The 27,525-nt window shown below is 38.9% G+C and overlaps 1 protein-coding gene across 1 annotated transcript in view; it reads right to left on the reverse strand.

Moving 5' to 3' along the window:
• The window catches only part of LOC126418654 (citron rho-interacting kinase), a 227,854-nt gene that overhangs the window by 21,403 nt on the left and 178,926 nt on the right, over window positions 1-27,525 (reverse strand). Inside the window, 3 exon segments of the mRNA XM_050085532.1 lie at window positions 3,978-4,190; window positions 7,948-8,102; window positions 10,593-10,770. Of these exon segments, the coding sequence (XP_049941489.1) occupies window positions 3,978-4,190; window positions 7,948-8,102; window positions 10,593-10,770 (546 nt within the window).

Raw genomic sequence — 27,525 nt, forward strand, 5'->3', positions numbered from 1 at the left:
ATGATATACCAGGAGCAAAACTAATTTCAAAGCTGGGAGTAAGGAGTCTGAGAGGACCTATTATTCACACCAGGTGATATCTCAAAACTATTTAGTAAAAAGATATATTGATAAAGGTCTCAAAGACATAGCATACAGGACTCAGCACAGAGACTAATGGAACAAGATTACAACTTGCTTAAAACAACCCTTAATCCTACAACAACTCACACTAGTAAACTCAAAACAAATGAAAATGACTTACAAAAGAAAAGTACCAGAAGTAGAAATCAGTGGGCACACACTAAATGAAACTGTGTGTTAAGTTCCTCAGCATCATGATGAATAGTAAGCTTAGTTGGCTACAATACACGCGTAAGTTAGCAAAAAGCTCAGCCCTGCCTGTCTCACATGCATAGCTGCAGATGGGATTGCTAGCATTCTTCACATACTTGTGGTCATTACTGTCTTATTGCACATTACTCTAGAGCAATACAGCTACGGTCAAAAGGGAATTTATTCTGCAAAACCATGCAATGTGAATATTTCACACAATTGGTAACCGAACATCTAGCAGAAGTCTCTTCTGGGACCAAAGAACTCTTAGAATCATATGTGAATACATTTACTCTTCAGTGGTATTTGTAGTTCACAATAAGAGTGAGCTTAGCATGAACCATGTGAAATTCATAACCACAATATTAGAACTAAAAGTAATTTTCATATGAAGTATGTCATCCTCCTCTAGGATTCAGAACGCAGTTTGGCAGTCTGCTGCGAAAGGTTTGAAACAGTTCCTGTAGACTTCAGGCAGGGAATTAGAAATTTTCAGATCTTCAAAGTAAGATATATTATAATAAAGTAATCTACAGGGAATTCACACAACAATGAATGTGAGAAGATTAGCACTTCTTGTAGCTAGTAGTTAGAATATTTTGCAAAGGTGGTGTGCAATAACTGCTTCTGAATGCTGATGGTGTACACTACTCATGTCACACTACATCCTTCATGATGGGATTTCCAGAACTTGATTTGTGAGTGAGTGAATGCTGTGCTGTAATCCAGACTTGCCAATGCAGAACCCTCTTTCAATTGGCTCTTTTTTAAGGCAGGGTGTATGTAGTTGAATATTATCTCTTGTAGAGCTTTCTTCCGATGTCAGCAATCGATAATCGTTTTACCATACAAAGTTTCCATTCCCTTCTAAAGCTGGACAGAATGTTACCTGGAAGTGAGCTCATACTTACGGGCTGATACTCGTTATGCTGTGTCTCGCTAACCTGCATTACAGCCACAATCTTGCTTTTAAGGTGGCTATGTCTGAATCTATGCATACACTTGGGCTGACCCTGTGAATTAGGCACCTGTTTCTTCTAGTTCACCATTTGTGTTTTTAAATATTCTTAAACGCTGCACACCCTAAGCTCCCATTTTTTTATATCATTACCAAATGTCAATGTCCCAAGAGGCGTTACAATAATTTCAACTTTATAAAGAATTTCCTGTTCAACAAGATGTTTGCCAGGACATAACTGACCAATTCAAAGAGTTGTTCAATAAGGCAGTCTGAAGCATTTTAAATCCTGCAGTAGGTATTTAAACCACTCTCATGTCTTACTTCTCCTATACTTGTAGCTTTTGGCATTTGCATTTCACACAGACCTTTGCCTTTATCTAACAAAACACTATTTTTCTAATGACTAGACCTGTTCCACAAGCACTGAGGCTTTGCAAGTAACATTTATTATAATTATAAAACTATCGTAATTGTATTACTATTGTTATCACAATGTACATTTTTGTTGGAGAGAGGCAGTACTCAGCTTGCCAACCATCAAATACAGCAGTACAGTAAATTTACACATTCAGTTACCTGAAACTTTGAAATGTATTTTAGGAACCTAACACTAAAAATATACGAAAAATGTGTCTAATGAAAAAAGCAGATAAAAATTCACCTGAATCCTTCCTGAGAGACAATCTCCACTCCTTACAAATTAACAACGTATGTGTAGACCTAATGTGGCTTCAATTCAAAGAAATAATATTCATGGCAATTGAAAGATTTATACAAATTAAATTAATAACAGAGCTCATCCCCTGTGGTGCACAAAACAGGTCAGAACACTGTTGCAGAAACAACGAAAAAAAGCACGTTACATTCAAACGAACACCAAATCCCCAAGATTGGTGATCTTTTCCAGAAAAAATTTAGTGCGGACTTCGATGCCAGGTGCTTTATAATAGTTTCCACAATGAAACTTTGTCTCACAATATGGCAGAAATTCCAGAGAGAATCTGGTTATACATAAAGAATGCTAGTGGAAAGATACAATCAATGTTTTCTCTGTGTGATAGCAATGAAAATACTATCACTGACAGTGCTGCTAAAGCAGAATTACTAAACACAGCCTTCAAAAATTCCTTCACCAAAGAAGATGAAGTAAATAGTCCAAAATTAAAATTAAGAACAGCTGCCAACATGACTAACTTAAAAGTAGATAGCCTTTGAGTATTGAAGCGACTTTAATCACTTAATAAAAGCAAGTCTTCCAGACCAGACTGTATTCAAAATTAGGTTCCTTTCAGAGTATGCTGATGCAATAGCTCCATAATTATCATATACAACCACTCGCTCGATGTAAGATCTGTACCCAAAGACTGGAAAGTTGCACAGATCACACTAATATTCAAGAAGGGTAATACGAGTAATTCACTAAATTATAGGCCCATATCATTAACGCCGATATGCAGCAGGGTATTGGAACTTTACCTCACGGAAAATTGTCTTTACATACAGTGAACACGCATACAGTAAACATCATTCTTCTGAAACACAAATAGCTCTTTACTCAAACAAAGTGTTAAGTGTTACCACCAAGGAATTTCATATAGATTTCATGTTTCTAGATTTCCGGATTGCTTTTGTGACCGTACCTCACTTGCAGCCTGTAATCAGACTGTGTATGGAATATTGTCTCAGTTGTATGATTGGATTTGCGATTTCCTGTCTGAGGGGGTCAGTTTGTAGTAACTAACGGAACGTCTCTGAGTAAAACTGAAGTGACTTCTGGCGTTCCTCAAGGTAGTCAGTTATATGCCCTCTGCTGTTCCTCATCTGCATAAATGATTTTGGAGGCAATCTGAACAGCTGTCTTTGGTCATTTGCAGATGATGCTGCCATTTATCATCTAGTACAGTCATCAGAAGATCAAAACAAAGTGCAAAACGATTTAAAAAGATATCTGTATGGTGCGAAAATTGGCAATTGACCCTAAATAATGGAAAGTGTGAGGTCATCCTTGTAAGTACTAAAAGTAATCCGTTAAACTTTAATTACAACATAAATCAATCGTACCTAAAGGACGTAAATTCAACTAAATACCTATGAATTACAATTAAGAACAATTCCAATTGGAAAGAATACACAGAAATTTTGTGGGGAAGGTGAAATAAAGACTGTGTTTTATTGGCAGAACACTCAGAAAATGCAATAGATCTACTAGAAAGACAGCCTACATTACGCTTGTCTGCCCTCTTTTGGAGTACTACTATGCAGTGTGGGATCCTTACCAGACAGGATTAACAGAGTACACTGAAAAAGTTCCAAAAAGGGCAGCATGCTTTGTATTATAGAAAAATAGGGGAGAGAGTGTCACGGAAAAAATACAAGATTTTGGGGTGTACATAATTAAAACAAAAGCATTTTTCATTGCAATGGGATCTTCTCACGAAATTTCATCCACCAACTTTCTCCTCTGAATGCGAAAATATTTTCTTGACAATGAACTACATAGGGAGAAATGATCACCATAATAAAATAAGGGAAATCAGAGCTCACACAGAAAGATACAGGTGTTCGTTTTATCTGCACGCTGTTTGAGAGTGGAATAATAAGAGATTTATTGTGAAGGTGGTTTGATGAACTCTTTTCACTGCACTTAAGTGTGATTTACAGAGTATCCACATAGATGTAGATAAAAGTTCAAAATACTTACAGAATCCAAGAGGCATCTGGCTCCATTTAACATCATCTTCTCGGGTCCTCTGTCCATATTTGTCGACAAATACACCCAGTTCGTTGAAACATAACAAAAATTCTTGCTCAGATGACGAATGTTTCATGTCCAAAATAGCAACTGGAAAGCTATTTAGTTTCTCAATGCCAAAAAATATATGAGACAAAGATGCATCTGACTGATCAAGAAACTCTGAAAGCATGAAACAAAATTTATTAATATATATATATATATATAAAGTCTTCAAATATGAGACTAAGTCTAAGTTTTCTTCTACCACCAACTCTAACAAAATTGTTCAATATCCTCTCTGTTTCTATTGAAATTCTTTGATTTTATACCTTAGATACGCGGAGTTGCCTGCTGTCACTGTTTGGCTGCACTTATTTTAGCATAAGTTATTAACATGTTACTGTATGAACAGGCTTTGACCGCTGATGCACTAATCACCTTTTTCTGAGAATGCTCATTTTGAGCTTTTAACTTACCCCACAGTGATTGTTAGAGTGGAAAGTGATAGCATAGCTATAATTTCTGCATATGGAATGAACAGCAAGGACAACCCAAGGAGTTTTTGCACTTAATTGTAATGTAAATGACCTTGGCAAACTTACAAAGTAATAACAATACTACTTTGAGCTCATCTGGTGGCAAGGTATACTGATGCACAACAGAGCCATGACAAAACTGCAATAGTCAATTCCGGGTGGGCAGCTAGGTTGTACAGAGATTCTTGTAGCAGTTAAGTTGATTGCGAAAAGGTAGCTGTGTGTGTGTGTGTTTGTGTGTGTGAGAGAGAGAGAGAGAGAGAGAGAGAGAGAGAGAGAGAGAGAGAGAGGTTCACAGTATATTTTGTCATTAGGCAGATGTGTGAAAAATTTTAAGTGTATGCAGGCATATTGGTGCAGTGAAGACTGGTAGCAATTCAAGACAATTTTGTGAGTGGAAATAAAATTCAGGGTGTTCTAAAAAGAACTCCCTAGTTTCAAGTATACATTTAATGGGGAATTTAATGAAAAATTACATCAATGAGTACATATCATGAGAGAGAATTCCTTCAAGTTTTGTTTAATGTTAGTAGACATCAACATATGATCCATTTGTTGCCCTGCACACATCGAGACGATATTCCACTTCTCGCCACATATTCACCAACATTTCAGGTGTAACTGTCCCAGCCACTGAGATGATTCTTTCCCGTAAATGATTGATGTGTCTAATCTTTTCACTGTACACAACATTTCTGACGGGGCCCCAAAAGAAAAAGTCCAGTGGGGTTAAGTCTGGGCTTCGTGGTGGCCAAGGTATTGGGCCATTCCTACCTATCCACCTTCCTGGAAAGCGAGTGTCATGAGCAGCACACACGTGGTTGCTGTAAAGAGGTGGGGTGCCACCTTGTTGGAAGAACAAAAGCCCTTTTCCACCTCAATTAGTTCAACATCTTCAGAAGTTCTCGGTCTACCTGGTGAGTTTGCTTTTAAAACAGTATCTGTTTCCTTGAAAGACTTTAGACAATGACGGATAGTTTATGGTGTAGATGGTTCACAACCATACTAACGTCTAAAATTATGTTGCACTGTTATAACTGACTCAGTTTTCACAAGTCAAATAACACACTTCACTTTCTGTTGCAGAGTACACATTGTTGCTGAGTTGCACTGCACTGAACTGAGGGAAAAAAACAGCACTGGTGCCGTCTGAAGTTCAAGCAGACTTGTTACCTGCGGGGAGCCAAACTTTGAGAGTTTATGAATCAAACACCACAAACTAAAACATATTCACCACAGCATATTATTTTGATAGCAATAACCATGAATAATTAAGGTTTTATGTTTGTGTTTCATATACTGTCACCCAGCAAATGAACATGATATAAACTGTTTTACCAAGTGCATAATGGAAATGTGTAATTTCAGTCAGTGAGGCTGTACACTCAATTGTACGCACACAGCTAACTCAGATAGCACCAGGTAAGTGTTCACCATTACAACGAAGAATACGAGAAAGTGGCCTCCTCTTTTTTAAAATTCATCAAAGACTTATAATATACCCACATACCATTGCCACCACTGTTGACTACATAACAGACTCACTTTATAATGAAAAACTTAATCTGTTGGAAATAATATTAACATACTAGGCTTCTCAAGACCAGATGCAGTTTTGATATGCCACAGAAGCTGTAAGAATGTCAATTTCCATCTCATTAATGTACGTTGGCTAGCAGATTGTGGACGAAAGGTTACCAGTAATGAATTATATTTTATCGTGGATAAACAATTTTCAAAAATTAGCAAAAGGCATCAATTTCACAAATGCTCATCAATTGAAGACAAAGCCTGAACATGAGTCCGTGATCATATTTTGGCACTTTATTTTGCAAGTCCTCCTGTATCACACAATCTATTACACTTCACTATTACCAGTGTTGGCTACAGCCACCTTCAGATCACAAAATATTCTGTTGTAGTATCAACGTTAAACTAAACAGGAAGGTACATAGTAAAGTCACAAATGCTGTAACAGACATGCTTTCAATAATTAAAAGTGGCAGTGTCAATGGTATGCAAGTTTTATTAAGCTGTAATTCCATGAGTGTCTTGTCCCATCAATCAGCAATTTTACAGAATTTTTATTTTTTGCAACGATTTTTTTTGTGTGTGTTTGCATTACTGTGTGTAATGATGAGGAATTAGGTGCCACTGATATGGTACACTTAAGTGTTGAGCACTGGTGCAAAGAAGCATCAATCTCTTAATTCAATACAAAAATAATAAACGTCAACAAAGGAATTTAATATCCAACTGTATACCATTTAAAGGGATACAGTACTCACATGGCACATTACATCTGTATCTGTGTAATAAAGCGATTGTTAAGTTTATTTATTTATTGTCCCCTTTAAATATCAGGGTAGGAGAAGGTAGTGCTGCCACACAATGGTAACTGAAGAATAACTGCTTCTCTTTAATTGCCTGTGCTTGCTGATTAGTTAGTAATATTTCCTTCAATTCCTTCCTCCCTTTCTTTGTTTGTTTCAGTCCCAGTCTAACTGCCACCTCAGAGCTTGTTGTAAATGAGAACCTGGCCCAGGCATAAGAACACACAGAGGAGGGAGGACAGGGAGAGGGGAAGGGAGAGAGAATGGAGAACAAATAAGCTACAGCTCCGCATACATTCTCATGAAAATTATTCATCGACATAACAAGAAGGTAGGATCAGAACTACACTGCAATTCGTAAGTAGGGTAAAGTTCACCTGATACTCGTCTAATTACCCTCTTGACATGTCTGCTACTGTCTCCTTCTATCCAAAAGTATTTCTGTCACGCTTCCAATACTATTCCAATTTTCTTAAATACAATCTGACACCCCTCCCCCCAATAAAATAAATAAAAAATTAGGCTGGTAACTTGATTGTTTTACTTCTCACTTGTTCCTGGACCACTCAACTTCTTCAGATTTGATTCCTTCTTACTGCTGCCATATATTTCTGTTAGTATGTTATTACTCCCACACTGTTACATTATAAAGAAAAGGCATAGTGTTAGGAAAACTGACGTAACTGTAAAATCAAATTCATTACTATTGCATTATTATTAATGATAATACAACTAATAGACTGTGCATATTGCAGTGTTGGCTGCCTTGTCCCCAAGAACCTCTGCTTTTGTAAGAGAGGGTCTTAAGTTCCCAAACTTACCACTTGACGTAAACAGATAGGTATATAAACAAACATGGGAAACTCTATGTAAGAGAGTTTACTTTTCAATAATCAGTTGGATCATTCCTCAGCTTCTGGATACATAACTACAGAGACTCCTTGTGTTATCATGCTGGTCATTTCATAGACAGTGATTTAATTCAGATTGTTATCCCTCAACACAAACATTTAAATTTGATACTGGCTACATCTACATCAAATAAAACAATATTTTTTGAAGTCTTACCTTCGACAGATAGGTCACCAAGATCAATTTCATATATTCTGTGGCAACCGACAATAACTGAATGATCTGCAAAATGGATGCAACTACATGGCTCTGATGTTGGTATGTCTTTCACTAGTACAAACTTCGCCTGACTGGCAGACCAGCGAAGAAGCCTAAAAGGTCATTCATATAGAGTAAAATTTATTTAATTAAATTTATACTCAGTGCAACTTATTTAAACTTTTTACCACAGATCACAGTAAAAGTGTACAAAATTATAATTCTCCAGAAATAATTTTGAGTAGAGAATGAAAATATTTGTGCCATACAAATCTGTGCTCATGATGATGGTGTATTTTCTCTTTTACATACAGCAGTTCAGGGTTATGGCAGAAAATGTTTGTATATGCCAAAGGATTTATTTTTTTATTTTTTAAAACACTTGCATAAGTACCAAATTTTCCACTCAGTAATGACCCTATAGTTAAAATTGCTATTCTGATGATTGTGAATAAAACTGGGAAACTAAGAGACAGCTGTTAACAGTAAAATACAGTTTCCTCACATTTCAATGCATTAACAGTATTAGGAACACAACGTATGCAAAACCAAGTACAGAAACTTTTAGCATCAGTTACACCACAATCTGATATGATTGGCCCCCTTCTTGTCTAATCTTCAGCAGTGCTGACTGGTGATGGCAAGGTCTCAAGTTCAAATCCCAAAGACAACCTCCAATTTTTCTGTAGCATAATGTCTGGAACGAGGTTCACTCAGACATGTGGAGCGCAGAGACAAGCCGACTAAGTGGTGCAACACAGAAAGGCTTGCACCAAGCTGGGAACAATGTGGACCTTTGAAAAGTGTTGGAGAGCAAGAGATAAGAATAGATACAGAAGAAAAGAAATCAGGGAGCATAAATCAAATACAAGTGTGGGGGAAGAGGTAATTATACTTTATCTTGTCTACCTCTTAGCTGCTTCTTTCTACCCTATTTCCACTTTGTTTTATTCTCTGCACTTTGTTTACTTCTGTATCCATTTTCCTTCTCACTATCATTTTTCAAATGAGGCTGAGACAGTGTTTACTGATGTGCTATCACTGACCTCCTACTTCCCAGTCATAGATAGACTTGCCAGTCACAGTCCGTCACTGGAACTGCCTTCCGCAAACAACTGGATGACAATGCAGAGATACACTGCTCTACAGGCCCGCCAGCTTGTCTGTAGACAGGCAAGGGAAGTACAGGCCACCTGCCAGGTAGCTTTTTAGCACGCAAACCCTGAGCACAAGTCACAAGCACACCGTTCCCCAACACCTCTCATCCAGAGTAGTAAAATTCCCACCCCTGCCACCTGCAGGTGCCTGGCTGTCTGCATGTTGTCACTCGGGCTGGAACGGCCTCGCATAGAGGGAGCAATATTCTGTGCTTTGAACCTAACAACAAACATCTTCATTTCTTTTCCAAATGATTATAATTTTGCAGTTGGTCATGTTTTGTCTCTTAGGACTGAGTGTCTTGTTAGCAGTGAATAATTAGAATTTGTAATGCCCTCAAAAATATTATTATTTTCTTATGTGTGGATTATTTTGTTGGCAGATAATCTTGAAGTGGACCTTGAACTTACAGTGAGTGCAACACAGAGAAACCCAAAATAGTTTTTTGTTGACTGTTCTAATGCTTTTATAAATTTTAGAAATGACATTATGTGACCCCTTAAGTTGCAGTAGGGAAATCCGACACTATATGCACAGATTAATATTAAATGGTACTTATAAAGAGTTGATCAAAATAGGAACAGGTTTATCCACAGAAATCATATCTTCAGAGTACATCACCTTTACATTGGCTTCCAAGTGATTTGCTACCCTCTCCAAAATCAAATATTAACTATTTTCTAGCCTGAAGTAAAAAACCACTACTACGGAAAGGCAAGAGTGCTGTTATCTCGTGTGCGTGCGTGTGTGCGTGTGTGTGTGTGTGTGTGTGTGTGTGTGTGTGTGTGTGTGTGTGTGTGTGTGCGCGCGCACCCTCTGCTGACGAAATGTACTGGACAGCCCATATGCCTCTATTCAAAGTGAAAAATTTCTGAACAGAATTTCCATTTTTATCCTTGCACTGATGACAACTGGAGTAAAATAAAAGAAAACTAGCAGCAGCAAGGAAAGATTTCCTGAAAGAAACAAATATGTTAACATCAAACACTAAGTTGAGCATTAGCAAGTTCTTTTAGTATTTATCTTAACTGCAGTGGTGTACAAAAGTGAAACGTTACTTTAAAAAGAATAGACAAGAAGATAATAGAAGCTTCCTAAATGTGGTTGTACAAAAGAATTCTGAAAATTAAATGGATAGATTCAATAACTAATGACGAGATACTGAATCTAATTGGAGAACAAAAGTTTGGCACAAGTTGACTAAAGGGATTAGTTGATAGGAGTCATCAAGGAACCATCAGTGTGGAAATGGAGGCAGGAGTGGGGAGGGGAGGGGTGTAGGATAAACATTGTACAGGCAGCCAAGGGTTGAGTAAAGCAATAAGGTTCAAATGGATAAAGGTTGTAGTACAAGAAGCTTGCACGGAATGGACTAATGTGGAGAACTGCATCAAACTGGTCTTAGACAACCACAACAATAACAAACAAAATTAATTGTTACTCACCTGATCTTTGTGGCAGTAGCAACACATACAAGGTTCCGGGCTCCAGTCGCAAAGAGGTGATACGAATCAGAGCCTGGCAATATTGGTTGTAAATGCAATGCAGGTGCAGAGCACTCCGCTGCTTTAGCATTACACTCCAGGTGGGCCAGGTTGCAAAATACCAGTGTACGAGAGTCACCTGCAACATAGTTGTAGAACGAGCACTTAGCGAAGTTTTACTGGGACAGACCATTCATCCTATGTTCCGTATAATACTGCGTTCAGAAGACTACTACTAGTAATGAGGTACAAGACTTAAAGAGACAACTCTGTGCAAACAGAGAGAGAGTGAGAGAGCGAAAGAGAGAACACAGTTCAGTCACAGCCTATTGCAGATAACTGACTGTTGGTGAGAAGGTTGACCACAAGATATGTAGGAGATGCAGTGTCAGTGTGTCTGACTGCAGTCAGAACTTTGGGCACTCAGATCTCAGAGGTTGTGCAGGCTGTGAGTCAGTCTTGCCCAGCACCTCAAGAGTGTGCTGTGAGTACTGCCAGAGAAAAAAACGTCACATGCAACAACATGTTGGCACACACAATGCATTTTCCCCACACACCACAGGGTACAGAGAACAAAGTGGTAGCAAAATCACTATCAATAAATCATGGATCACTGCAGGGATAAAAACATCCTGCAGAACAAAGAGGGTGCTATATAATTCCCTCAGAACCTGTAATGAATTAAGGGGGGGGGGGGGGGGGGGGGGGGGAATATGTCAGCACTACAAACTTTACTGCAGCATCCTAAAGAAGGTAATAAATGATTCAAAAAATATGTGCAATAAGTCTGAAATTGAAAGAAACCTGAAATGGTTGCAGAAATCTTCAACAGGCACTTTTTGTCAGCAGCAGAGAAGACAGGCTGTAAAGGTTCTGTGGATGAGTCATTGGCTCTTCTACAGAAAGCTATAATAATATAATAATTAAAGAAATTCATAGGTTGAAAAACAACAAAGCATCTGGTGAAGATGGAATTGTTGCAGAACTTTTAAAGGCAGCTGGTCCAAAAACCGTTAAAGAAATTACTTCAATCATGCAAAACATTTGGCAAACTGAAAAAATTCCTGATGAATGGAAAACCGCCTTGATTCACCCACTTCATAAGAAGGGAGACAAAACTGATGTTAATAATTACAGAGGAATTTCTCTTCTTCCAGTCACATACAAAATCCTCTCTCAATGTCTTCTGAACCGAGCACAACAACAACTTGAATGGAAAATTGGCGAATATCAAGCAGGTTTCAGGCCAAATAGATCTTGCCCAGAACAGATTTTAGTCCTCAAACTAATTCTCAGACATCAAAAAACTTACAATAAAAAACTGGTTTGTACCTTTGTAGATTTTAGAAAGGCTTATGACTCAGTGGATCGTGAATCTCTTTTCCAAATTGTGAAAGAACAAGGCCTGGATCCTAAAACCACGGCAATTATCAGAGACACGCTAACTGGTACAAAATCAAAAGTAAAGTTCAGAGGAGAAATTTCAGAATCCTTTGAAATAAAAACAGGCGTGAGGCAAGGTGATGGACTCTCTCCGTTGCTATTTAACTGCGTTCTAGAAAAAGTAATACAAGAGTGGCGCGAACGAAAATTGGAGTTCAAAATTGACCAACCAGTGAAATTAGGACGAACAAATATTCGAATAGACTGTTTGGCCTTTGCAGACGACTTGGTTATTCTAACGCAGGACATCCAAATTGCTCAGAAACAAATAGAAATTCTTAAAGAAACAGCAGAAAGAGTAGGTCTCCAAATCTCATTTGAAAAATACACAGTATATGACTAGCAACAAACTGGCACCCAAACTTTTGGAAACTAAGTATGGAAAAATCAAAAGAGTTTCGCAATTCAAATATTTAGGTGAAACAATCTCAGAGACTGGTCTAGAAAAAATTGGAAATGAAATTCGTTGTCAAAAGATGGAGACAGCTTTTATACTTACAAAAGACATCTACAACAAAAAATGTCTCTCGAGGTACTCTAAATTGAGACATTACAACACGGTCATAAAACTAGAGTGCCTTTATGGGGCTGAAACGCTAATTTTAAACAGAAAAAAGGACATTCAAGAAATCCAAAAAAGAGAAAGAAAAGTAATCAGAAAAATTCTAGGTCCAAAATATACTGAAGAAGGAACATACAGGCTAAGAGCAAATAGTGAAATTCAACAATACACCAGCATATATTCGGATATGAAAAAACGCAGATTAAAATTTTATGGGCATATTAAAAGAATGGATGCTACCAGACTAACTAAACAAGTAGTGGAATTCTACGAAAATCGAAGTAAAGCTAAATTTGAGACAATAAAATGGATTGCTGCTATAAAAGAGGACATGAAAGAGGCAGATATAAAACAAGATGAAATTCAAGACAGAAAATTATTTAGGCAAAAAATTCATGACTGGGTAGTTGGTCAAGCTGAAAAACCAAAGAAAACTGGAACCACGTGGTCTGATGAAAGGAAAAGAGCTCATTCCGAGAGAATGAAAACAATTTGGGCAGAGAGAAAGTCTAAAAGAAAATAACTGAATGCCCCGTGATTGTACTTCGCGTGGTCCAGTAGGGCCCAAACGTGAATAATAATAATATAATAATAGACCCCCCACAGGTATCCTTATCTCATGTTACAGTAAAAGAGATTGAAAGAATTATTACCTCATTAAAAAAAAAAAAAAAAAAAAAAAAAAAAAAAAGTCTGTAGGTGTGGACAATATTTCCTGTAAAATATTGAAATGTTGCTATAAATATATAAGTCCAGTCTTATGCAACATATTCAATGCTTCGCTGCAAGAAGGAATTGTTCCTGACAGGCTAAAACTAGCTGTAGTGATACCACTATTTAAAAAAAGGTGAGAAAGACAATGTTACAAATTATCGCCAAACAAAAATTCTTGAAAAACTGATGCATAGGTTGATTGTCAATCATCTCAGCTTCCACAATATCCTAAACAAAAGTCAGTTTGGTTTTTGTGCAGGCCTTTGTACAGACCAAGCAATATTCTCTTTCACCATTCAAGTTCTGGAAGCCATGAACAAAAAGATGTCTCCAGTAGGTATTTTTTGTGACCTCTCAAAGCCTTTGATTGTGTAAACCATCTAATTCTTTTGAAAAAAGCAGAATATTATGGTTTGGGTGGTACCATTAGTTCGTGGCTCCAGTCATACCTAAAGGACTGAAAGCAGACTAATGCTGAATGGCAAATCCAGGGAACCTGCCTCATCTGAGGGGGGCACAGTAAGTTTTTGTGTGCCACAAGGCTCTGTTTTGGGTCCACTGCTGTTTCTCATCTTCATTAATGATCTCCCACTTCGTTTTGATACAGAGAGTAAATTTACTCTTTTTCAGATGACACTACAATTGTAATTGATGATTTTACAGACAACAATCTTGAACAAACTACAAACGAAGTTTTCATTGATGTAGTAAATTGGTTTTCTTCAAATGGTCTCACTCAATTCAGATAAAACCCTTTATACAAGATTCCATACTCCACAAAGAAATCTGGAAGAAATTACCACAAAATTCCTGGGTGCTTATATAGACAGCAAATGTGATTGGTCGACACACATTCTTCATCTTTACAAAAAAAACTTAGCTCAGCAATATTTGTACTACGGGTAATTGCTTCAGTGGCTGACGTAGATATCATCAAGGCTTCTTACTTCGGCTATTTTCATTCATTAATGTCATATGCTATTATATTCTGGGGTAACCAACCTCTTGGGGGGGGGGGGGGGGGAGGGGGGGGGGTAGGTAACTATCAGAATAATGAGTGGTGTCCATCACAGACACTCCTGTAGATGCTTGTTTCGAAAGATGGCGATCCTTACCACCGCCTCACAGTATATCTTTTCTTTGTTGACCTTTGTCTGTAATAACCCTTCTATCTACAAACATAACAGCCAATTTCATGACTATAACACAAGGACCAAAAACAGTCTGCACATTGAATTGAAAAGTCTCACTATGGTTCAAAAAGGTGCTTACTACTCGAGTATTAAGATGTATAATACTCTCCCACCACACATCAAATGCCTTAACAATAGATTGTCGGCATTCAAACAAACTCTCAAGGATTACCTGATAGAGAAATCTTTTTATACAATTGATGAATATGTGAATAAAATGTATATAATCACTGAACTTGCAAGTGTTGTATAAATAGTGTAATTAATTTTGTTTTGAATAGGCATATGAAAATTGTTTATTGATATTTCTGTATTTCCCTTGGAATAGTGAACTTATCTTGATTCCTGTATATATTACTCATCCTTAACATGTGAAACAAAAACTTTTTGTTAGTTGAATACGCTGTTGTTTAGTTGGTATCTTATTTACATTGTATCTTTTTGTTGCATTTATGTAAGATATATTTCAGGTGTGTACTATCAGACACATGCCATATCATATATATGTTACTTATCCTTAATATGTGAAAAACAATTTTCTGTTTATTGATTGTGCTGTTGTCTATTGATTTTATTTACACTGTATCTTTATTGTATGTATTTATACAAGTTATGCTTGAACTATGTACAATTTGACACGTTCCATATCGTTGCGATTCACTCGCTTCCAGGATCTACGGAACATGAAATAAATAAATAAATAAACATCGGAACATGTCAATGGCAGGGTATCATAACGTCAAAAACTACATAAGTCTCTCCAACCCACATACCAAAAGCACAAAGTCCTTGGTGGCAGTGAATATATTCTCGTTCAAGTGATGTTTACACAGGAAAAAATGGTGCCACTGATATGCCTACCATTGCCTCGATGGCAAGTTGCATAGGAGCTGACTATCTTAACATGTCTATTTGACTGCTCACCTGCACCACTAAACACACGACCCGGATGCACAGTGACACAGTCAACCACGCCACTGCTCCCAGTTTCTGTCAGAATGTCCCACTGATGTGAGTGTGCTTATATTTCCTCAGGTCAGCTGACACCATCCCATCATACCATGTGGAATGAGATATGGGCACTTCTGATCCAGCACCAATCAATCTCAGACTTGTGGACAACAGTTTAGAGGCTGTTCATCAGGATGGCTCCCCAATGATTTTGGTATCTCGTAAAGTCCGTGTGGGGAGTATAATGGGGTGGTATAGGCTACTAGAGCCACCTCCTTAACTTTTACTAATGACCACTAGGTTGTACTATCAAACCAAGACATTATTAGTGTTTTAAAATGATCTGTTATCTGTAAAACAATGTTAGATAATAAATTAGCTAAGTAGGCTGTTTACTGTAAGTAGTTAAAAATTCAGTGTTGTGAAAAAACAAATTTCATACAAAGCTTTTCAGTGGACTATTTTTTATGATTTTTGTCAAACTGTAACTCAACAAAAACACCCCAAATCGCTTCACTCAACTTTTCTTAATCTATCACATTTGGAATATATAGTCTAAGAAAATACTGCTTTGCAGAGTTTTTTGTGATTATGCTTTTATAACTGATGAATTGCATGCAGGTCAAACAAAACTGGTTGCCATTCCCAAAGTATTGTAGCTGTGTGCAAAAGGTGAGGATATAGTTGTGTCACTCAGCATGATACAGAGGCATACTTATGCATTTTGGAGACTGCAGTGTGTTCAATTTCGCACAAACTTTTAGCTGTGAACATATATGTTCCTAAATAATTCTGCACGATTTGACCAAAGTACAAATAATTCAACCGAGGAATCTGTATGTAACAGTGTAACTCGAGATAAAACTGATATTCTTGAAAATGATCACCTTTTCTTTCTATCTTTTTTTTCTTTCTTACACTGGACATGATCATTGCTATTTATGATCAAAGTACAGTTAATGCTACATCAGTTGTTTGCCATGTATCATGGGTGAAATCTGGCAGAAACAACTGAAAATGACATCTATCACACAACTGATTATTTGATGCAGAAAGACAGCGAATTCGTCTCCCATTTTTGTAGCTGTGTTAGTAAAGAACCAGAGCTCTATGTGCTAATAGAAAGCACTGAAGCTAAAACCATTATAGTTACTACAAGCTAGCTAAAGCCAGAGGAAAGTTTAGATCAAATTCTTACCTAACAGTGTTCAAGACAGGATAAAATAAATACTGTTGGTAGTGTAGTGATTGTTGCTGTTAGAAGCCATTGCTGTGAAACTGTGAGTTAGTATGAATAGACGCTGTACTTGACAACCAGAATAAACCAATAGCTGGTTCCTTTTACTGACCTTACTTGAAACTGAGTGACGCATTTTCAAAATTGTAGATCTTTGGTAAATTGGTAAAATCCATATTCAATGCTCAATTTAGTAATTTTCCCCTACTTGCTAGTCATTAACTGTGCTACAGCTACTTACTAAAGCCAGCTTATTCCTTTATGTGATCAATCTTCATTCTGTGAGGATGGTGGCAACATTAAATATCTTTTACTTTATTTACACTGCATCATAGGTCTGTAGTTTTTGTCTTCTGTCTTTTTCTTTGTTAAGTAGTACAATAACAGTATTAAGGCACACACTTCTCTACATATGGTCTGTAAACCATTTTGCAAGAGCTTTTGGGCTACTTTTTTTCCAGATTGAAAAATTTCTACAGGAACATCATCATCTCCGCACAACTCTTGTTTCTCCATACACTGAATGGCTTTAGAAAGCTCATTTGGCATTTCTCTTGTGAAATTAATAATGAAAAGAATAACTGGCAGTTACAGATTCATCTCCTCATCGCCTTGACTGTCTCAAAATTCAAACAACTTTTCAAATGCTTAAAAAACTTATTGCAAATACTGACAACAGAGAGGAAATCCCACACCTGGATTCTTCAGAGATGACATGTGATGTTTATCCAACATAAATTTATGCTTTGTCTTTGCCATACTCATTGTTTTCAACTGTTTCTCTGATACTTTTGTTGTATCTTATCACATTTGCTTTAAGACATTTCCAAATAGTTTTGAAGAGCTGCAAATGGTCTCCTAGAAGCTGAAAATAACCATTTGCAGTCGATCATCGGTTCAGTAGGACCAGAAGACCCAGTTCATTCCACGTAAACACAGTCCACTCTATTATGGAGCTAACCAGCTCACACAGTGCACTGTCTACAACTTGGGTCCATGGCTTCATGGGGTCCGTGTCACATTCAAACTCTACCATCAGTTCTTACCTAACAGAAATCACAACCCATTCAACCAGGCCACCATTTTCCAGTTGTTTAGGTCCTACCAATGTGGTAATGAGCCCTGGAGAGGTGATGCAGGCGATCACGCTGTTAATGAAGGCACTGACATCAGTCGTCTGCTGCCATAGCCCATTACTGCCAAATTTCACCACACTGTCCTCACAATCACGTTTGTCATATGTCTCTGATTTCTGCGCTTACTTCACACAGTGTCGCTTGTCTGTTAGCACTGTCAACTTTAGGCAAATGCCGCTGCTCTCAGTCATAACGTGAAGCTGTCAAACACTGCATTGTCCACGGTTAAAGGTAATGCCTGAAATTTGGTATTCTCGGTACACTCTTGACACTGTGGATCTTGGAATATTGCATTCCCTAACAATTTCTGAAATGGAACATTCTATGTGTTTAGCTCCAAGTTCCATTCCATATTCAATGTCTTAATTCCCGTCATTTGACTGTGATCATGGCAGACTGACATTTGAGTTCTGAACTTCACATACCATAAATATAACAAAACACAAAAATCAGAGTGGAAACTGCTGGTATGAAGTGGTCAGAAGATTGGACTGGATGATGGGGTTAAAGGGGGCAGAACTTTGGGGTCATCAGTCCTTCCATCCTAAATGTCCTCAAAGACGAAGGACAAAACCTGATGAACCCAACTGTAATCAATAAAACCAAGAGACAGAAGCAAGCAGAAGTGAGGAGGGGTGAGATGATGAAAGTGTGTGAGGGACTCCACACAGAATGCAAGTGGAGGCCCCCCAAGACATGTTACACAATTGTAGAGACACCATCTGCATCTGACAGCTGTTTCCTCGCCCTCTATTACCACAAGAAAAACTGGCAATGCAGACAAGTCGATAAAATCACAGGAAAGAGAACAATGAGTAAGAGACAGTGATCCAATGACAGATGTAAAATGCTAAGAAGAATTGAAAAAGTGGGAAGGGCAGAGGCCAGGCCAGACCACTTATCAAGGGCAGCCATGGGCTCCCTATGTTGGTGTTGGAGCATGCGATGGGGCACCCCTCCAATCCCTCAAGCAGCTGATAAGGCCAATGTGCTCTACCTCAATATAAACCACTTACACATAAAATGTAAGACCAGATCAGCAGCTTTGGCGTAATCTGATAAACACAAGAGGTAGTTTGTCAGCAGATTTACTGTTTCATGTGGTAAAATTAGGACAGTCCAGTAGGATGTGAGCCATCAGAAGATTGGCACCACACCAGTGTTAGGGTGAATTCTCACATCATCACAGGATGTGGTCATGGGTCATCCAAGCATCGCCCACATGAAGTCAACAGAGTGGTAATTCCCTGTGAGAAGCACAAAGGGAAGTCTGCCATATGGTCGTGGTTCCCGCTTTTACTCAGTGTGTTCAGAGAGAAACCAGGGCACAACAATACATGTTCTCAAGTCTTGAACAACTGATGATGTAGTGTCGACTGAGGGTCCAGCTCCGGTATTCCCATCACCAAAGTTGGCATCCTGGTAGCCAACTGGGTCAACCAATCAGTATTTTCGTTCCCCTGGATCCCAACATGAGATGGGGTCCAGACAAAGATGATCAACAATCCAGCTTGACGGAGATCAGAAAGGATATCCCGGGTAGCCACAATGAGTGGGTGTCGAGGAGAGGACAGGTCAATAGCCTGAAGACTCTTAAGGGAGTTACTGCCAATACAGAATGTCTTGCCGGTACAAAAATAAATGTGACTGAGGGCTTAAGCAATGGCATACACTGCATCTGTTCGGCGGGGAGTGTTGTACACTGCACCTTGTATGTGTGTACAGAAAACCAATTTGTCTGTCTATCATAGAGCCAAGGCCAGAAATGCAAGAAAGAAGGCCAGAAACAGGCGGTGAAAAAGCATAGAGTCAAAAGAGTCTTGATATAAAGGCCATGTGGGTATACGGATTGCTCCCTGACTAGAGAGTGTGGGCAGTTGGAGTTCAGAGCAGAGTCACTGCATGCTAATTGTGGTTGTGAATCCAGGCCTGGGCCTGTATTGTGCGAGATGGATCTCCGTACCAGGATAAAGGACAGCAGTTTGGATGCCTGTGGGAGCAGCGCATGTTTATCACATAGATGGTGCCTGATGTGCAGTGGAGGGGTCCCAGCCTATGCAAGTAGGCGGTTCACAGAGCTGGTCAGCAAAGCGCCTGTTGCAAATCAGATCTCACAATGGTGTATCAGGTCCAGCATCTGCAATGCTTAAGGTGATGCTGAGCCATATACCAGACAGTTGTAATCAAGATAGGACAGGATCAAAGCTATTTAAGCTGCAAATTTGTAGAGCACTTTGCACCCCATCTGGTGTTAATGAGGCAGCGGAGTGTATTAAAGTGTGCTCGGCATGTTCACGTAAGTTGGAAAAGATTGAGAAGTCACATCAGCTGGGCACCGAAGAGCAGTCCCAAAAAGTGATAAGACTCTACCACATCAAGCAATTGGTTGTCAATCAAGGTTGAGTTTTGGTTGTGGATGGACAGTATGACACTGACAAAAGTATATGATGCTTGTCTTGACCAATGAAAATTGGAAGCCATGGGTTAGAGCCCAGGACTGTGCCTTTCATATGGCAGCCTGCAGTTGATGTACAGCAATACCCATAGTGAACAATAGTAAATGTAAAAATCCTCAGAATACAGGAAGGGTGACACTACAGACCCCACAGCTGCAGCTAGACCATTGATAGCCACAAGAAAATGGAGGAACTCAATACAGAGCCCTGCAGGACCCCATTCCCTGATATATGGAGCGGAAGGGGGTGGGGGGTCACGTGGGAAGTAGCACTTGAACATAGAAATTATGGTGTGACAAGAAGTTCCACACAAAATTGGGAGCGGGTTCTGCAGAATAGGGAATCTGCTAAGTCTGCTGCTGACAGAATGGCTGCGATGGTGCTCCTGACAACTGTATTGATACCTCGACATGGCGGGGTGCTAAGGCAGCCAGAGACGAAGTCAGCATTGTTAAGAGCCCATCTGTGTGGACACTACAGTTAGTGATGCTGAGGGAGGGGTAGGACGATCTGAAAATGATCACAGATTCTCCAGTGGATGGAGCGGAGAAGCTCAGAGCTGCAAAACGAAAGATCAATGGATAGATCAGATCCATATGCCATACTGAACTGTGTGGGGTCACAGGTATTCAAGAGACAAAGATCAAGCTCTGTGATCAAAGTTTCGAGAGCCAGTGGTCATAATTCCACCACTCAAAGGATTGTGGGCATTTAAGTCACAAAAATAGGTAGGGTGGGGGAGCTGAGAAATCATTGCAGACAATGCTGTTCGAGACATTTCACTTTTGGGACGGAGATGCACATTACAGATTATAAAATCCACACATCTTTGCACTAACAGCAGCCAAAGGCTCCAAAGTCTTATCGAGTGGCATGTGTACAGAACATACCTGCAAAATCCACTCAGTACCATGTCACGGTCAGCTTGATTCTTAAAACCAGCCCTGATAACCACAGAGGGTATGGGTCTGCAATGCAGGGAACTGAGTTCCCTGGAGGGCAATGCAAAAAGCAGGGGAGATGCACAAGAGACACTGTTACTCAGCCAGGTGGTGAAAAAAAACGCTGGAGGATCATGCTATCGGTATCCTGTGGGGCTGTGAAGGTATCATGGAGGCAGGTCATGCTCCAGGGTCATCTGCTGCCACCGATAGTGAGGACACGGCATCAATACACATTGGTTCTGAAATAGGTTGTGTGGGGGAGGATCCGGTTCCACAGGTGCCACTGGGAACTCCACCTTGGGTACAGAGATGAGGACCACTGGAACCTCTCCTGCCTTGCAGATCTTCCCTTGGACGATTTAAATGTCTATGAGAAATTTTCTGCCCTGCTTTCAGGGACAGGAAAGGAACATAAAGCTCTATGATCAAAAAAACTTGGCTCCTTCAGCCACTGCCTAGTATCTGGTTTCAAATCACTAGAATCCTGGGAGGTGAGCGACACAAGGGACCCCTTTCTACTGAGAGATGCCAGAGGAGGGTCTTGCTTCTATGGTCGCAGGTTGGCAATCAATGTCTGCAGTGCGTGGGGAACTGATGCTCCAAAGTTGGTGGGTGAGAAACAGTAGGAGAGGGCACCTAACCACCAAGAGACTGGGTGTAGTCAAGTCATCCTGAGGGCCCAACACAGAAGGCATGTAGGATGAGGGTACCATCGATAGAAAGGATGATATCATAGCAGCAGCAAATGTCATTGTCATACTTAAAGGATGCAAACAATCTTAATTATTCTAAGTCTCCTGATTTGTGTGTCGGTTAAAAGTCTTGTATTCCTGGATTTTCTTTTCTTTTAGGAAGACGATGCAGTCCGGTGAATAGAGAGAACGGTACTCCCCAAACTCTACACAAACAGCAGAGTGACAGAGGAGATCTAAAGGAGTGTTCAAGTGCAACTAAGTGCTCAATCCCCACAGAGGGGGTTGGAATTACAATTCAGAGATGTGCCCGGATTTCATGAATTTGAACCACCACATGGGAGAGGAAACGTGCAGTTTCACATCACACTGAAACACCATCACCAAGACCCTCAAAGGAACAAGTCACCTTCATAGGCCAAGATGAAGCCCCCATATTAACCCTGTCATCATTCGGTCCACACTGGACACGACTGATGAAACACACACTCCATTGCTCCAAATTGGTATATAACTTGTCATTGGTCTGTACAAGGAGGTCATGGTGGAAGATGATACCTTGCACCATATTGAGAGTTATGAGGGGTTTGATTTGATTAATGAAGGGAGACAAAACACAGTGGTCTTAGAACAGTTTATTGTGAGGTTTTGCTCCTTGTGATTCTACTATAGCCAAACAGCACCCTTAAGAAGCAGCAGGAGACCCTTTACTAATTCGTTATTAGACAATTTCTTCAAGCTCTATTGACCCTAATATTCTGTGTCTGTTGCGCTCAAGAGTTTCGTATTAGAAGATTAGATGAGGCACTGTTTCATGCTCCTCACACCTAGGGGCTTCTTCCTCTATACAAATCATGTGTAGGTGTTTCTTAAAGTTCCCATGGCCAGCCATGAGACCTACCATTAGTTCAACCTGTTTCTTGTTCAAGTTCAGGATTACAGAACCTCTTGAAACATGGTTTTGGCATCACAAGCTTGCCTTGTTTTCGTTTTTGAATCTTAGTCCAATATTCTACACACTGCCTCCAGATTCAGCTGTGTAGTACTGAATTTACCATCACCTTAGTGATGGTTAGTCATGGGGTGGGGGAATGGTTACAGGTATGTCACCCAGCTTGTCACAGCCGAGCAGCATCCACAACTGAATGGGAAATGTCTTTTTAAACATTTTCGAAATCACTGCTACTTCCCTAAACCTGTCCTCAATGTGTTCAACAAAGAATAAAGGATAAAGGGTTAGTGGTCATAAACCAATCTCTGTTCCAAGATGGCCGCCGAGTAAGTGACGCCAGAAACCATTTCCAGAAAGTTAAGTGATTTAGACAGGAATATAATTTAGTTTAACGCCGACAACAAATTAAATACGTGCATTAGTGTATCGTTTAGTCTTGCCGTTAAAGGTTTGACTTTTCTTTGCGGATTTTTTCAGAAAACACGAAAAGATCGTAACTTCGCGAAGTCGCGCTTAGGCTTAAATTTTGTAAACGTGTTTGTTTCTTGTTTCACGGTAATTTAACTAGTTTCTCGGTAACAAATAAGTAAACTACCGTAAATAGCGTATAACTTCATTGTTTTAATACAGATTTCAGAAAAACAGCGTAACTTTATATCAGAAACTTGCCTATATACATTTGTTTATAGGCCTAATTCTCGTAACGTTTTTGGAGAATCAAAGTTAAAGTATCTCGTTTAATTGTCCTTTTTTCATTCCATCGAGTGAAATATATAATAAATAGCGTATACCTTCGTTGTTTTAATACAGATCTCAGAAAAACAGCAGAATTTTAAATTAGAAACTTGCTTATATACATTTGTGAATAGGCTTAATTGTTGTAACGTCTTTTTTGATTTTCGGTAATTTAATTGATTTATTCTAGCTAAAGTATTATTTTGCCATGAGTGAGAAGTGCCTGACTTGCCGTAGAATTGTTAGTTCCGGGGTTTGGTGTGATGGATGCAGTAGTTTTTTTCACTGGGGGGACTGCAGTGGCGTGGGTGTTGGGAAAGTGGATCAGGCTCATCAGTGGTTATGCAGGATTTGCAGCAGAGATAGGAAGATAGTGGAACAGGAGGGGAAAATTGCTGCCCTTCAGGCTGAGCTAGATCAGGCTAGGGAAGATCTGGACAGGTTAAGGAGGGAGAAGGGCAAAGAGAGGTGGGAAGTGGCAACAGGTAGCAGAAGGAACAGGCCTAGGACTAAGTCTGACAGTTTTGTGGTGAATGTCAAAAATAAGTTTGACCTGTTGCTTCAGTTAGAAACTGATGAGCCTCAAGCAGAGGTAGGTGTAGACAGGACACAACAAACTTTCAATAGGAAATTGAAAAAGAATGTAGGAAAGTCATCGAAAAGGAAGAAAGTTTTGTTGTTAGGCAGTTCTCATGCCAGAGGTGTAGGCCAACTTCTGCAGGAGGAATTAGGACCAGAATACCAGGTCACAAATTTTTTCAAACCAAGTGCTAGTCTGGATCAGGTGACAGAGGATTTAGGTTCACTCTGTAGAGGATTTACCAGGGAAGACACCGTGGTTATTGTGGGAGGGCCAGGGAACAGCATCGACAGAGATCCTGGGTACAGTATAGAGTGTGACCTGGTAAAGATTGCGTCAGCATCGAGACACACCAATGTTGAATTTGTATCTGTCCTGAGACGCCATGACCGGCCTCATTTGAACTCTTCTGTTGGGAGAGTTAATTTGGAGTTGGATCGGCTGCTTGGATCGGGTGCAGGGGCTCATATTGGTGTGGTTCCTGTTGATTATCTCAGTAGGTGGGACTATACCAGGCACGGCCTACATCTCAACAGGAAAGGGAAGGGGAAACTGGCTGGGGTAATAGCAGGAAATTTAAGGGGGGGAGGCACTGCCATGAATGGTAAAATACCAGTGGTTACAGGTGTTGGAGCAGCACCTTTTTTAGGATAGGTAAGACAGAAAGATGTCAAGTTCTACGAGAGGTCAGGATTGAAACAAATCTTCAGTTTAGGAAAGAAATTAAACAGCACAATTCTAGCGCATTGGATCACCAATCACAGCTATCAATTATAAATTTTCACCAATCACCAGAAATTTTATCTCCACCAAGTTGTATCTCAGTCCTACGTAATTCCATTGATGAATTAAAGTCACCCAACCCAGTTGACATAATCTGCCTCTCTGAACACCATGTGACCACTGGTATAGGAACTAGGCCTAAGCACAATGAGAAACTCAGACAGGAAAGTACTACAAATGTTAGAATAAGGAAAGGTTGTCATAAAAGTATGATTAAAAATAATGTAAGTATATTTCATCAAAATATTGGGAGTTTAAAGAATAAAGTAGATGAGCTTCTGGTTTGTTTAGAAGATTTAGAAGCTGAGAATGAAATAGATATACTATGCCTGTCTGAGCATCACATTGTTACTGATATGGATAAGGTAAATGTAAGTGGTTATAAGCTCTCTGCACATGTAATGAGAGAAAATATGGAGAAAGGAGGAGTTGCCATATATGTCAAAAGTTATCATTGTGCAAAAAGTATAGAAACAAAAAAGTTTTGTGTAGAGAAACATATAGAAGCATGTGCCTGTGAGCTTAAATTAAATAAAGGCACATTTATAATTGTAACTGTATATAGGTCCCCATCAGGAAATTTTCATCTATTTCTGAAAAATTTGGACTCCTTGTTGTGCTATCTATCAGACAGGGGGAAGCAAATTATTATTTGTGGGGACTTCAATGTAGATTCTCTGAAAGAGGGTAATAGGAAAAATGACCTTGAAGTATTACTTGGTTCTTTCAATTTGACACCCGTTATTGATTTTCCTACTCGGGTGGTAAAGGATAGCAGCTCACTGATAGATAACTTCTTTATAGACCAAGATAAGTTTAACCAGATAAATGCTCAGCCTGTTGAGAATGGTCTTTCTGATCATGGTGCACAGCTGGTTACAATATATGACATAGCTCCATTCAGCAATGCTAAACAGTCCTCCAAAGTAGTACGTTCAGTCAACGATTTAACAATTGCAAATTTCAGGGAAAGCCTACAGCAGTTAGACTGGGATGAGGTGTACCGTGAACCTGATGCCAATTTAAAATATAATTTATTTCATGACATTTTTGTAAATGCATTTGAAAACTGCTTCCCCAAGAAAATAGTTAAATATACTCGTAAGAAACCTTTTAACAAACCATGGCTTACTAAGGGTATAAAAATATCTTGTAACCGGAAAAGGGAAATGTATCTGACAGCAAGAAAGAGAAGTGACCCAGAAACTATCAAAAATTATAAAAACTACTGTGTTATATTAAGAAAAGTTATTAAAAAATCCAGGAGTATGTGTATCATGTCTGAAATCAGCAACTCTGATAATAAAATTAAAACAATTTGGAATATTATTAAAAGAGAAACAGGTCAACCAAGAGCAGAGGAAGACAGTATTACCATAAAATTGAATGAAAACTTTACGAACAAAAAGTCAGAAGTAGAAAATATTTTTAATAATCATTTTCTAAATGTTGTGGATATAGTAGGATCCAGGTGTTCATTAGAAGATGCTAGGCTGTTAATGGAAGAGGCCATACCTATGCAATTTGATACAATTGAAATCTCACCCACTTCTCCCTCTGAAATTAGGAAAATAATAAACTTGCTTAAAAGCAAAAACTCACATGGAATTGATGGCATTTCCAGCAAAATACTAAAAGCTTGTTCTCAACAGATAAGTAAGATTCTCAGCCACCTGTGTAATAGCTCTCTGGAACAGGGCATTTTCCCTGATAGACTGAAATATGCTATTGTTATACCTTTGCATAAAAAGGGGGATAGATCTGATGTCAACAATTACCGTCCAATCTCCCTTCTAACAGCTTTATCCAAAATTTTTGAGAAAGTAATGTATTCAAGAGTAGCTTCACATATCTGTAAAAATGAAATACTAACAAAATGTCAGTTTGGTTTCCAGAAAGGTTTTTCAACAGAAAATGCCATATATGCTTTTACCAGTCAAATTTTGAATGATCTGAATAACCGAACACCTCCCATTGGGATTTTTTGTGATCTCTCAAAGGCTTTTGATTGTGTAAATCATGAAATTCTGCTAGACAAGCTCAAGTATTGTGGCATGAGTGGGACAGTGCACAAATGGTTTAATTCGTACCTAACTGGAAGAGTGCAGAAAGTTGAAATAAGTAGTTCTCGTAACATGCAAAGATCAGCACATTCCTCAAACTGGGGAACAATCAAGAATGGGGTTCCACAAGGGTCAGTCTTGGGTCCTTTGTTGTTCTTATTATATATTAATGACTTGCCATTCTATATTCATGAAGAGGCAAAGTTAGTTCTCTTTGCTGATGATACAAGTATAGTAATCACACCTGACAAACAAGAATTAACTGATGAAATTGTCAATACTGTCTTTCAGAAAATTACTAAGTGGTTCCTTGTAAACGGACTCTCACTGAATTTTCATAAGACACAGTACATACAGTTCCGTACAGTGAATGGTATGACGCCATTAATAAATATAGACCTTAATCAGAAGCATATAGCTAAGGTAGAATATTCCAAATTTTTAGGTATGTCC

Source organism: Schistocerca serialis, chromosome 9 (genome assembly GCF_023864345.2).
Source record: "Schistocerca serialis cubense isolate TAMUIC-IGC-003099 chromosome 9, iqSchSeri2.2, whole genome shotgun sequence".
Lineage (NCBI taxonomy): Eukaryota > Metazoa > Arthropoda > Insecta > Orthoptera > Acrididae > Schistocerca > Schistocerca serialis.